Here is a 12,582-nt window from a genome sequence, read left to right on the forward strand (position 1 = left end):
TGGAAAATTCTTCCCAAGATGTAACACTGTCATGGATCAGCGAGTGGAATCCACTCATTGAAAAGCAGCCAGGCTGCGAGAGCTTTGTGACCGAAGCCCTGTACATGGCCTGTTTGACCTTGATGTCCTAGTCTAGTGTTTGTCTATCCACAGTTGAGGGCAATCAGTATTGAGTGGTTAATGAATCTGGAAAAAAAAATGCTAAAGCCCACATATATAACCATTTGCAGATAGAATTTAAGAGAGATAGACCTACAATGACCAATTTACCCAATCTGTATCCTTCCAAAACTGGTAAACCCTATCATGCTCATTATAAGCTCCAATTCCCTATCTTTTTCCAATGAGAGACAGACATTAAAAACAAAAAAATCCACTGTTTTACTGAGCCTACTGAGCACCTCATTTACTGTCAGGTGGTATTAGTATTCTACTTTACAAATGAAAAAGCTTCAAGAGGCACTTGTTCTTGTCTGGTAGAAGGTTCCATGCTTTTGGGGGCACCTGGGCTCAGTGGTTGAGCATCTGCCTTCAGCTGAGGTCGTGATCCCAGGTTCTGGGATCAAGTCCCACAACTGGGCTCCCTGCAGGGAGCCTGCTTCTCCCTCTGCCTTTGTCTCTGCCTCTCTCTGTCTCTGTCATGAATAAATAAATAAAATCTTAAAAAAAAAAAGGTCCCATGCTCTCCACAATCTCCCCGTCTGCTTCCTGTGCATGTGGCAAATATATATTATGATACATTACCTTACAGTAAATGTGCAGACAGTCCTTTCTCCCTAAAATGTAGGTAGATAGATGTTTTTCTTTAAAAATTTTTAAAAGGGACCCCTCTCTGGTTCAGCCCATCCATAGAGCATGAAACTCTTGATCTCAATGTCATGAGTTCAAGTCTCACACTAAGAGTAGAGCTTAGTTTAAAAAAAAAAAGCAATAAAAAATAAATAAACATAAAAGTTTTGAAAAAGTCATTTCCTGGGGGCATTTCAAAACTTCAGTCCTCCAGATTAATCAACACCATCGGTTGCTTATTTCCCTTTAAACACTCAAAATCCCTCAAATTACGTAGGTTCTAAATAGTTTGGGAGGGATATATATAAGAAATACTTTTTAAAATGTTCAGTTATAATGACAACTTAGAGAAATTATGTACTTAAGAATTGGTATTTTGGGGGATCCCTGGGTGGCACAGCGGTTTGGCGCCTGCCTTTACCCAGCGCGATCCTGGAGACCTGGGATCGAATCCCACGTCGGGCGCCTGGTGCATGGAGCCTGCTTCTCCCTCTGCCTGTGTCTCTGCCTCTCTCTCTCTCTCTCTCTCTCTCTCTCTCTCTCTGTGACTATCATAAATAAATAAAAATTAAAAAAAAAAGAATTGGTATTTTGTAATTTCAAAAGAAATATTTGCTCTCAGTTGGAAGCTTTTTTACAATATACAGAAGTATACGGACAAAAAAAAAAGTAAACAGACATAAAAAACACAATCAAATGAGAACAATTTTTAGGAATCTAATGGATTATATTTTCCAAGTTTCTAGCTTGCTATTTTTTTTTTTTAAGTAGGCTCCATGCCCCAACACAGGGCCTGAACTCACGACCTTGAGATCAAGATCTGTGTTGAGATCAGGAGTCAGATGTCTAACAACTGAGCCACCCTGGTGCCCCAACCTACCTTTTTATTATAAAATTTTTCTAACACACAGAAAAGTTAAAAGAAAAATACAATGAGCACTAATATTCTCACCACTTAGATCCAACAACTATTAACATTGTTGCTACATTTTGCCATATTTGCTTATACTACAGACAGATCTATTTGTGTTTGTATATGTACCTGCATTTCAAAGTAAATTGTAAATATCCCAAAACTTACCCCTAAACATTTCACTAAACATCTTCTAAAACTGAAGAATTTTCCCCAAGTAACTCCAATATCATCATCATCACTCTAAGAGAATTAACAAAAATTATCAAACACCATTCAATTTCTAGTGAAGAGCACCTTTATGAATGAACCATTGCCCACACTATTTCTCGGGGCTTATTCAACATTCAGCAGTCTATTAGTGATGTAAAATCAGTTCTATCTTCTCACTGAGAGATATTCAAGGTGCCTGATTTTTTATTTAGGTTTTTTTTTTAAGATTTTATTTATTTATTCATAACAGACACAGAGAGAGAAAGAGAGAGGCAGAGACCCAGGCAGAGGGAGAAGCAGGCTCCATGCAGGGAGCCTGACATGGGACTCGATCCCAGGTCTCCAGGATCAGGCCCCCGGCTGAAGGTGGCACCAAAACACTGGGTCATCGGGGCTGCCCTTTTATTTAGTTTTTAAAATTTATTGCTATTTTTCTTAACATTTGAGTAGAGTTAACAGGCAAAGTGCCTCATTATGTATTTTATGGCATAATTGAGCACTTTCTACGTAACTGAGCTGATGCAGTGAAATATTTGGGGATGATTTGTCAGGTTCAACCGAGCTTAGGAACCTGCAGCAAGCCTAAGAGGGAAGAGAGAAAGTTTTGTCCATTTCTATGCACCGTGGGTAGGGTGGGGAGAGGTGAGAGAAGCATGGAGGAGGAAAAAAGCACTGATAGGTCCAGAAAGGGAAGCAAACCACAAAACTGATAAATCCATGGAAGATTTTTCTAGATCAGAGAAAGGAAATGAGTATGTTCTAAGTATCTATTGACTCTGCTGGCCCAGTGTTAACCATTTCCCCTAAGGGATCCCCTTCACTTGCCACCGCAACTCCAGAGCACATACCGTCACCTCATTTTATGGATACAGAAATTGAGGATCTGAAAGGTGAGGCCTCCCTCCATCACCCCCCATATCCAGATCATATAGTCTATGAGCCAGAGACTGGGCTACTCTGGATCGAGTGAAAAGCTAGCTGAGATCCTGGGATTCACATCAAGAAAAATCTCAATCCAATAGTCTAAAATGAAAGCAACAAACCAAAACAGAACCTTTCCATTCTGAAACTGGCCTGTTTTCTAAAATGAATCAAACGGTCCTGTCTGTAAATTCAATCCTGTATTAGGAGCTGGAGGCCAAAGACAGGAAGAGCAGGATGCTACTAACCCTGCTGCAGTAGAAATTGCATCATGGAGCTAAAATGAAAGTGGTGGTATGAGTGGCAGGAGTTCAGAAGCAGGGAAAAGGCAGATAAGGGACTTCACCATCTTCCCTTAAAAAGAAATAATTTTCCAAACTGTTTTCACCCCCGTGGATCACTGTGTATTTGGCAAGTATAGCTGTCCTCTCTCCTCATTGGAGGAAACAGAATTTTTATGCTTAAAATCTGGGCAAACCCATAAACCTGTCAGGAAATCACCAGGAGCCAAGAGTAGCCAGGCCAGCAGCCTGTGAGCTCCCCCAGCTGAGGGCTGGTGCTAATGAGCATCGAGGCACCCTCCCCACTGCTGCCCACACACACTCTGACAGACACACAGACAAGAGCATATGTAACACAGAAGAAAAACAGAGCAAACTTCCACACATAGACAAAAGAAGAAAGAAGACAAGAAAAAACTGAGCTTCTGCAAATGTAAGCCCAGCTGAGAAAGTACCAAATGCTAGTATGCTTCTGCAATGTCTTTGCTTTGTTAAAAAGAAAAAAAAAAAAAAGTCAGAATTTTCTTTTAAGGGGATGACAGAAACATTCTAAAATTAAAAAAAAAAAAAGAGGTGACCCTTGCACTACTCAGCAAATATACTAAAAAATAATGAACTGAATTGCATATTTTAATGGGCGAATTTAGAGTTTGTGAATTATGCTTACATAAAATTGTTTTTAAAAAAACAGCAAAGATTATTTGAAAAGAGCTTGAAAGTTTTTTTTTCTTCAACTTGGAGGCAAGGCCATAGAGATCAATATTTGCATGCCAGCAATAGCTGTGGCAAAATTATGAAGCAATAAGAGCTTATCCTGGTGCCCTCTGGACTTTCCTGTGCACAGAGCTCAGCTCTCACACTGCCTTGACATTGCGTATGGTACGAAAAGCTCCTTTCGGTCCTGTCAAAGGATCAGAAAGCCCTCGTTTAGTGGGGGGGGTGTGTGGGGGTCTCATCCTTCAAACGTGGGTGAGACCTAGGAGACTTGGAAACACTCATGCCAGAGTGTAGGATATTAGCTTGTCTGGAGTTGGGGCCTGAGCACAGACGCATTTTCCTAAGATTTCCCAGCAGATTCCGATATGCTGCTAGGACTGGAGACAAGTGGTTTTGGGAGGAGATATGTGTGCACCCTGACAGGAAGCAGAGGGCTCTGCTCCTCCAATCACCTCACTGAGTAGCACCCACCAGGAGATTCCCCTGGCCAACCCGGCTGGGGCGACTCTGGGTAACCTCTGATTGCTCAAGCACAGTGCCCTGTGCTCACACCAGCATTTCCCGACTAGTTCTGAGCCTTGCCCTATTTATGGCCTGTTTTATCTTCATATCTGCTCATTAGCCTCGATTTACTTAGTGTCTTATACAAATTAGCACTTTATTTTATACTCTCTTTCTCCTGATTCCTTCCTAAGTGTATATTTTGTCTTTACCACCAGATGGTAAACTATATTCTGATGTTTCTGGTCCTGTGGTAGGGGTGTGACAAATAATTCTTGACTGAATGAGTGTTAGTTCTATAAACCTCTAAGCATTGCCTGAGAAGTACTTTTGCTCTGTTCAGAGAAAGAAGCCAAAAAAAAAAAAGGCTTGAAAAATTAAAAGATGACACGTAAATTGGTATTTCCAGCAAAATACCTTAAAATCTATTATTGTATGTATTCTGCTTGCTAAAACAGCGATGTTCAGCCAACAACTGATGGACCAAGACCAAGACCAAGATGTAAAGCTGGTTTTGCTATAAAATCATCTCCCTGGGGAGCCTCGCTGCCTTCAGGTGAATTCCTCACATGCCACCCCGACTCCTCCCAATCCCTGGCCCAGCTCCTCCTTGCTGCATGGACCAGTGGACCTGGGATGTTTGGGATGGATGACCTCAGGCTTGGGAGGCAGGGACAGGAGACTGGAGGTGGTGAGTGGGTGGTCTTTCCCCCTCCTTTCTGCCTCTAGGAAACTGTAGTATTGTCTCCTGCAGGATGGGCTAACTGTAATTTCAGTTTCCCCAGGGTGATCCAGCTCCCTCCTGCGTAGTAATGAGAGCAGCTTCCTGAAATTTCTTATCTCTGGGATGCCTCACCCTCCCCAGTTGACTTCCCAGCCTCTTCCTTTACCTGGGTTACCAATTCCCCGCATTCCTTTCTCTGACAAACTCTGATGGGACAGAAAAAGCCTGGATGTGAAAGGCTATGTGACCTTGGGCACACAGTTTAACCTTTCTGTTTTCTACTTGTAAATTGAAACTGACAGTACTTAGCCCAAGGGCTGACATATTTCTGAAAGGAGCTAATGTTAATGAAGAGCCTGGCCCACTGCCTAGCTCATTTTAAGAATACAATAAAAGTTATTCCACTCCCTGGTTTTCCTCTGGCATCAACTGGATTGTACTGAATTATGAAACAGTAAAATGAATAAGAGACGTAAGCAAAGGTTTAAAGGTTTCATTTTCTAAGGCTATAAATGTTAGAGCAGAGAATGTAGCTTCTTATTTTTTGTAAGTACAAAGCAACCAGGTTCATCTGATAAATCTGTGTTCAGTACTTTATCTATTATGGTTGTATATTATATTAGTCTCACGTTTCCATATTTCATCTAGGGAAACAAAGTACATAGGGAATAGAGAATTCTTTTTCCAAGCAATCTGCACCAAGTTGGTCACAGGCATGACACTTAAATGTGCAGTTTCCCATGTTTTAAGATACTCTGGGGGGTGGGCCTGGATGGCTCAGTCCATTAAGCCTCCAACTCTTGATTTCAGCTCAGGTTATGATCTTATGATTTCAGGGTCATGAGATCCAGCCCTGCGTGGGGCTCTGAGCTGGATGTAGATCCTGCTTAAGATTCTCCCTCTCCCTTTCCTTCAGCCCCTTTACCCCCACAGCCCATCTTCTCACCATCCCATTCACATTCACGATAGCTCTCACACCATGTGTGCACGCACGCTCGCTCTCTCTCTCTCTCTCTCTCTCTCGTATTGAAAAACAATACATTAAATAAAATACTTTGGAAGGGAGAGGTGTATGTATGTGTATGTGGGCGTGTATGTATGTGTGTTGGGTGGGGTCCATGGGACTGGGAACTAAATAAAGGAAGAGTGGCACAACATTACAATGTTGATAATGATTAATGATGATGGGTATAGGAATTCATTATATTATCCTCTCTTCTGTGATAAAAAGTCTTGAAAAAGTTAGAAGCCTCTTATCTCAAGCATATGTATCTCCCCAGAGTTACCCAAAGGCAATATCCTAGCCATTCACTTGGTTTTCATATTAAAAACTCCAAACTCATAGAGAAGAATAGAGTTGACTTATTTTAATTAAAAAATTGATGAGTAGCTACCATGTGCTAAGTATTATATAGAGAATAATTACTCAAGATATATAAGCAAATAAAAGATCTGCCCTGTTAATACATGATATCTCTCTGTTCCTCTAAAAACATTTACTATAAACTCTAAAATTATAGGTTAATGGTCTTTGGGATTCTCATATAAAAGACACATATTAAGGATTAAATGCATGGCCATAATTCTGAAACCTCGATGTTTCACCTAAACTCCAATATACGCTTTTCCTAACAGTTTAACATTCTCATGGATAAGTCATAATGATACTGTTAAGGGCACATGCTCTTTTTGTTCAGTTTTCAGAAGTAGCATTGATTGTCTCACTGCCAAGTTCAGCTTCTGGGATCTACCTGCGGTAAGTCTTTTTGAATTCAAAGAAGATGCCATGAGAATTTCCATAGTTACTTTGCTGCTTTTGTAGTAGTCATTAGGATGCTTGTGATTTTTATCTATGAGAAATGCAAGAAAAGATCAAGTATGAATACCCCCACAATTGCTAGGTCCATGGAACTCTTTCCAGAAGCTGACACATAGTAGGTGAACAATAATGACCTATGAACACATTTGCCCTTTGCCCTTTACCAAATCATTTTATGTTCTATGAGTTCTCAACAGTCAAAATGAATTCCATACTTTTTTTTTAATTCCATACTTTAAAAAAAAATTTTTTTTTAATTCCATACTTTTTAAAGGAAACTCTATAAACTCCTTTTCTCCCTGGGATAAATGTCTCCTCCATCTGAGAAGGCAATTTACATAAATAGTGTTCATTGGATGGAGTTATTTCACATTTTTCTTAACTGAAAGATACCTGATACACTTTCTTTTTTTTTTACAATAGAACACGTCAAGAAAAAAAAAGGAACACAGATACTTGAATACAGTGTATTCAAGTGAATATATGTAAATTGAATGGGGATTTATTTTTAATGGCTTTAGAGTTTAGTTTTCCAAGATAAAAAGAGTTCTGGGGATAGATGGTGGTGATGGTTGCACAAGAATATGAATTCACACATGGCGCCTGGCTGGTCCTACCCTCCATCCTGGGGTCATGGGTTTGAATACCATGCTGGGTGTACTTAAGATTACTTAAACAAATAAAACTTAAAAAAATTAATGTACTTAATTTCACTCAACTTTACACTTACAAATGGTTAAGACGGTAAATTTTATGTTGTGTATATTTTACACCACAGAAATAAAACAAATAGACAAAACAAGAAATGTCAAGGAAAAGAATAAAGATGGGCTCCTAAGAGAACTCTTGTATTACATCAGACAACCTACTTAGAACTAAATGCCTACCTTAGAATCTCAAATTGTCACCCAGGTTTCCACCCCCAACAAGCGGTGCCATTTTTTAAAAAGTGCTTGGAGAATATAATTTACTCTCTGGGAATTGCCAAAACTGATGAAAGAACAATATCATCAGATGTTACTCCTGATTTAAAAATCTTATCTGCAATGGGAAGCAAACTAGTTTAGAAACTGTCACCCAAAAGAGGAAAGTTGTGTCCGACCTCCATTCTCCCAAATACTCAAAGTCTATGTGCTTTTTGCAGATTCTATAATTTGCATTCCTTACTCCTAAAAGTCACTGCAGCCAAGTAGTCTGTCCTGCCATGGAAGGCTTGTGACACTCTTCCCAGGATGGCCACAATGATGGGGCCTCCCAAATGACTGGGCTCCTTGATCATGCTGCCACTGGGCCCATGGGTCTAATTAGGCTAAGAAACACCTTTAATTAACAGGGCCTAATCGAGTCAACTTATGACTCAGGAATGTGATTACTGATGTCAACTGAATTTATTCTCCTTCATGCTTCATCATTATGATGCTCACTGGATGTTCTTCAGATATAGCTTTTTAAAGTTGTTTTTTTCTCCCTACAACCACATAATTCTTTGGAAGATAAGATTGATAACATTGATAGTATTCAGTGTGGAAATATACACTGTACTGTGTTTCACTGACTGGCTTTATAGGTAGCACTCCCTTAAACAAACATCATAGATACACCTTTTAATTATTTTATCTTTTTCTGCCTAGATTTTTAAAGTGAGGTCATTCACAATCTTTTTCAGTATTTAAAGGGTCCTAGTAAAGATATTTAAATTATAGGGTGTATCAGAACCATTATGTATACATATATGCATGATAAATATATGATATATGATAAAAATATATATTATATATAAATCATACATTTATATATAATTATTCTATAGTAGTATATACCATCATATTATATTATACAGTATATAACACTATATAATTACATTATATTACAGAGTATATATTATATAATTAAATTATATATTGTCTTATTGTATATTACAATTTATATTGTATATATGTGAAATATATGTGTTATAAATTGGCTCTGTGGACCTTTGGAGGATTTATGGGTGAGCTTTTGTGTATTTTGCTAAGGGAAAATGGTCTATAGCTTTCATTTAATTCTCAAAACAGTCTGTAATCACTCCCTCATAGCCAACAGACAAAAATGGTTAGGAGCCATGTCTAGAGCTATATCTTCCAATACTACAGCTCTTAGCCACTCATGCCTTTTGACTTGAAATGTAGCCAAGTATGAATCAATTTAAGTATAAAATGAACACTGGAGTTTGAAGAATTAATATAAAAAAGATCTAAGGTACCTCAACAGTTTGTACCTTGATTATATGTTGAAGTAATGTTTGGGATATAGTGGGTTAAGTAAAATATATTATTAGCATGAATTTCACCTGTATTTGCTTTTGTTAATGTGGCTACTAGGAAATATTAAATTACATATGTGACACACCACATTTCTTTCGGATGACATTGGTTTGGGAAGAATCAAAGCTGATCACAGACAATTTGCTGATCCTGAGAGGCAAAAAAATTTTATGGTAGTTCCCAAATTGGAGTATAAGAGAGATCTTAGCAAAATGACAGACGATGCCTAAACATAACAAAGTTAAAAGCACTGTTTTAAATTACTTCAAATATTCCAGCATTTCCTTGAGGGAATTTCCTTTAGGGAATCATGAATTTGGAAAGAGAAGTCTGATGTCACCTCTGAAACACTGCCATCCATATTTGCAGATAATTCCTGTGGTGCACTTTGATAAGAACCTTGGGACAATAATGACTCAAAGCAAACTTTTGCTTTCAGCACATAAATAAGATGCTATGTTTTAAAAGCCCGGAAAACGTAATGGGAAACAATTACAAAGAAATATCTTTAGGGAAACTGTAATTCCCAATCATTAAAAGTCTATGGGTACGGTGGGTACTTGGACCCATGAATCTAATCGGTCCTCACAACCCTTATGTGGTGCCTATTATGACCTTCATTTTACAGATTTGGAAACAGGTTCAGAAATGTTGACTCATTGCCCTTTGAGAAAAAGAACTATTATCTTATTCTCCACTGTGTACTTAGAGGCTAGGACCAGACTTGGCACATAGTAGGTGTTCAGTGAATGGCCACTGGCTTATCAGTGACAGTTTACTGATTTCCATACAAGGTTTTTCTCTAAAGCGTGTCTAATTAGAATAACCTTGCTTTCCCCAATACAACATGCTGAGAAAGAAGTGTACTTAAAACTAAGTTTTTCAAATTCACACATCAATCAATGGGATAGAAATATTTTGATTCTCACCTACCAACACATCATTCGTGTATTTGTGTGTGTGTGGAAAAAAAAGTACAGAATCGCTCTAACTCTCACCGTCTCATTCTCAACAAAGCTCTTGATCTCGGTTGCTACTGCTCCTTGGAGTTTTGGGTTTTCTCCTTGCCCCCCCCCCCCATTCTGGCTGCCTCTCCTCCTCTGTGTTGGAAAATGCATGTCCAAGAACATTTCTCTAAAAGTTTCGAGCTTTGCTCACAAGTTAAAAACGCTAGGTCTAGGCTCTTGCGAGCTGAGTTCATTCGGGAATCCGCATCCAGGGGCGGAATTCCTCCCGGAACTATTCCTGCCCCATTCAACTCGAGAGCCCAGCAGGGCCTCCTGCATCTCTCTGCTCACAGGGACTCGCACGCCCGGGCGCGCTCGTGCATACCACAGTAGGGTGAGTCTCGGCCTCTCCCGGAGCCCAACCTCAAGTCCCGAGAAGAGGTCGCATGTGGTCCCCACCCCTACCCAGCCCCAGTACGGACAGCACTCATCCATCCGCACTCCCGGAAAGGCAGAGCAATCATCCCCTTCCCGTTCCTGCCCAGGCACGACCGCTCGCGTTTACCGTCTTGTACCACCAGCTTGCGAATGCCATGGCCACAGTCGGTGGGCTCGGAGCCGCGCGTGGCGGAGGGCTCGGCGAGGACGCGGGGTGCGCGGCGGCGGGCGCGGGGCTCCCACTTCGCCTGCCTGGGAGCTGGCGGGCTCTGCGCTCCAGACGCCCGCAGCCAGCAGGAGGCAGGGCACCTGGGCGCACCCGAAGCAGCCCCGCCCCGCAGGCCCCGCCCCCGCAGGCCCCGCCCCGCCCGGTGCGGCTGGAGGCTGGTTAGGGTAGGGGTGTTAGTTCTTGGGCAGCCCCACCCCACAGGCCCCGCCCCGCCCGGTGCGGCTGGAGGCTGGTTAGGGTAGGGGTGTTAGTTCTCGGGGATGCCCCGCCCCCAGCAGGCCCCGCCCCGCAGGCCCCGCCCCCGCAGGCCCCGCCCTGCCCGGAGCCGCGGGAGGCTGGTTAGGGTAGCTGCGCTAGTTCTCGGGGGCAGCCCCGCCCCGCAGGCCCCGCCCCGCCCGGTGCGGCGGGAGGCTGGCTAGGGTAGGGGTGTTAGTTCTGGGAAAGCCTCAGCCCGACAGGCCCCGCCCCCTCAGGCCCCGCCCCGCCCCGCCCCGCCCGGTGCGGCTGGAGGCTGGCTAGGGTAGCTGTGTTAGTTCTCGGGGATGCCCCGCCCCCTCAGGCCCCGCCCCCAGCAGGCCCCGCCCCGCAGGCCCCGCCCCGCCCGGTGCGGCTGGAGGCTGGTTAGGGTAGGGGTGTTAGTTCTCGGGGGCAGCCCCGCCCCACAGGCCCCGCCCCGCCCGGTGCGGCTGGAGGCTGGTTAGGGTAGGGGTGTTAGTTCTCGGGGATGCCCCGCCCCCAGCAGGCCCCGCCCCGCAGGCCCCGCCCCCGCAGGCCCCGCCCCCCGCAGGCCCCGCCCTGCCCGGAGCCGCGGGAGGCTGGCTAGGGTAGCTGCGCTAGTTCTCGGGGCAGCCCCGCCCCCAGCAGGCCCCGCCCTCAGGCCCGCCCCTCAGGCCCGCCCCTCAGGCCCGCCCCTCAGGCCCGCCCCTCAGGCCCGCCCCTCAGGCCCGCCCCCTCAGGCCCCGCCCCCTCGGGCCCAGCTCCGCCCGGAGCGGCGGGAGGCTGGCTAGGGTAGGGGTGTTATTCCTCGGGCAGCCCCGCCCTGCAGCCCGGGCTCTAAGCGGAAGAGGGGATTCCGCGCTCCAGTTAAACCCCCCCCCCCCCCCCCCCCGCTCTGGGGGCCTCGAAGGAACCCCCGCCCCCCCCAGCCCTCTCTTCCTTTCGCCCACCTCTCACCACCCAACTTTTCCCGACGCGGCCCGGCCGCCCCTGTGGGGCTCGCGCCTCGCCCCGCGCACCTGGCCAGGCCCGAGGGACACCTGGTCACCTCCGGCCACCTGCCCACCTGCCCGGCGGCGAGCCTGAGCCCCGCGCCCTTCCCGGCCCCGGAGGGCGCCCGGGCCTGGCGGCAGGGCGGGTCACGCCCCGAGGAGGCGGCCCAGGGCTCCGGGGCTCGGATCCCCTCCCCCCGCCCGGCCCTGCGGCTCGCGGAGGAGCGCCACTCACCTCCTGGGTGCCGCGGGCGGCGGCAGCGCGCCGGGGCCTCGGGGAGGCAGCGGGCTTCTGGCCCGGCTGAGACATGGCGAGGCCGCGGGATCGCTGCCTCTGGGAGGGCGCAGCGGGGCCTCGAAGGGAGGCCCGGGCGGGGCTGCTCTGCGAGCGAGCGAGGGAGGGAGGGAGGGGGCGGAGGGGCGGAGGGCCGGCGGGCGCGCCCGTGAGGCAGCTTTTCCGACCCAGCCCCGAGCCCGCGCGGGGGCTCCCCCTTGCCCGGCCGGGTCCTCCCCTTCCTGCCAGATGCTGGCTGCGGCCCCAGCTCCAGCGCTCCGGGGCTCCGGGGCTGAAGCCGAACG

General features: G+C 45.4%; 1 protein-coding gene across 36 annotated transcripts in view; it reads right to left on the reverse strand.

Annotated features, from left to right (window-relative positions):
• The window catches only part of CAST (calpastatin), a 111,135-nt gene extending 98,626 nt beyond the window's left edge, over nucleotides 1–12,509 (reverse strand). For 5 of the 36 annotated variants that reach the window (XM_072736712.1, XM_072736719.1, XM_072736706.1 and 2 more), the window contains exon 1: nucleotides 12,239–12,395. In XM_072736712.1, coding sequence (XP_072592813.1) covers nucleotides 12,239–12,313 — 75 coding nt within the window. In that variant the 5' untranslated portion in view covers nucleotides 12,314–12,395. Of the gene's footprint in view, nucleotides 1–10,693; nucleotides 10,922–12,238 lie in introns of those variants that run through there. The other 31 variants (XM_072736730.1, XM_072736724.1, XM_072736723.1 and 28 more) reach the window with 18 other exon arrangements.
• Nucleotides 12,510–12,582: the final 73 nt, after the last annotated feature.

Source organism: Vulpes vulpes, chromosome 14, assembly GCF_048418805.1.
Source record: "Vulpes vulpes isolate BD-2025 chromosome 14, VulVul3, whole genome shotgun sequence".
Classification (NCBI taxonomy): domain Eukaryota; kingdom Metazoa; phylum Chordata; class Mammalia; order Carnivora; family Canidae; genus Vulpes; species Vulpes vulpes.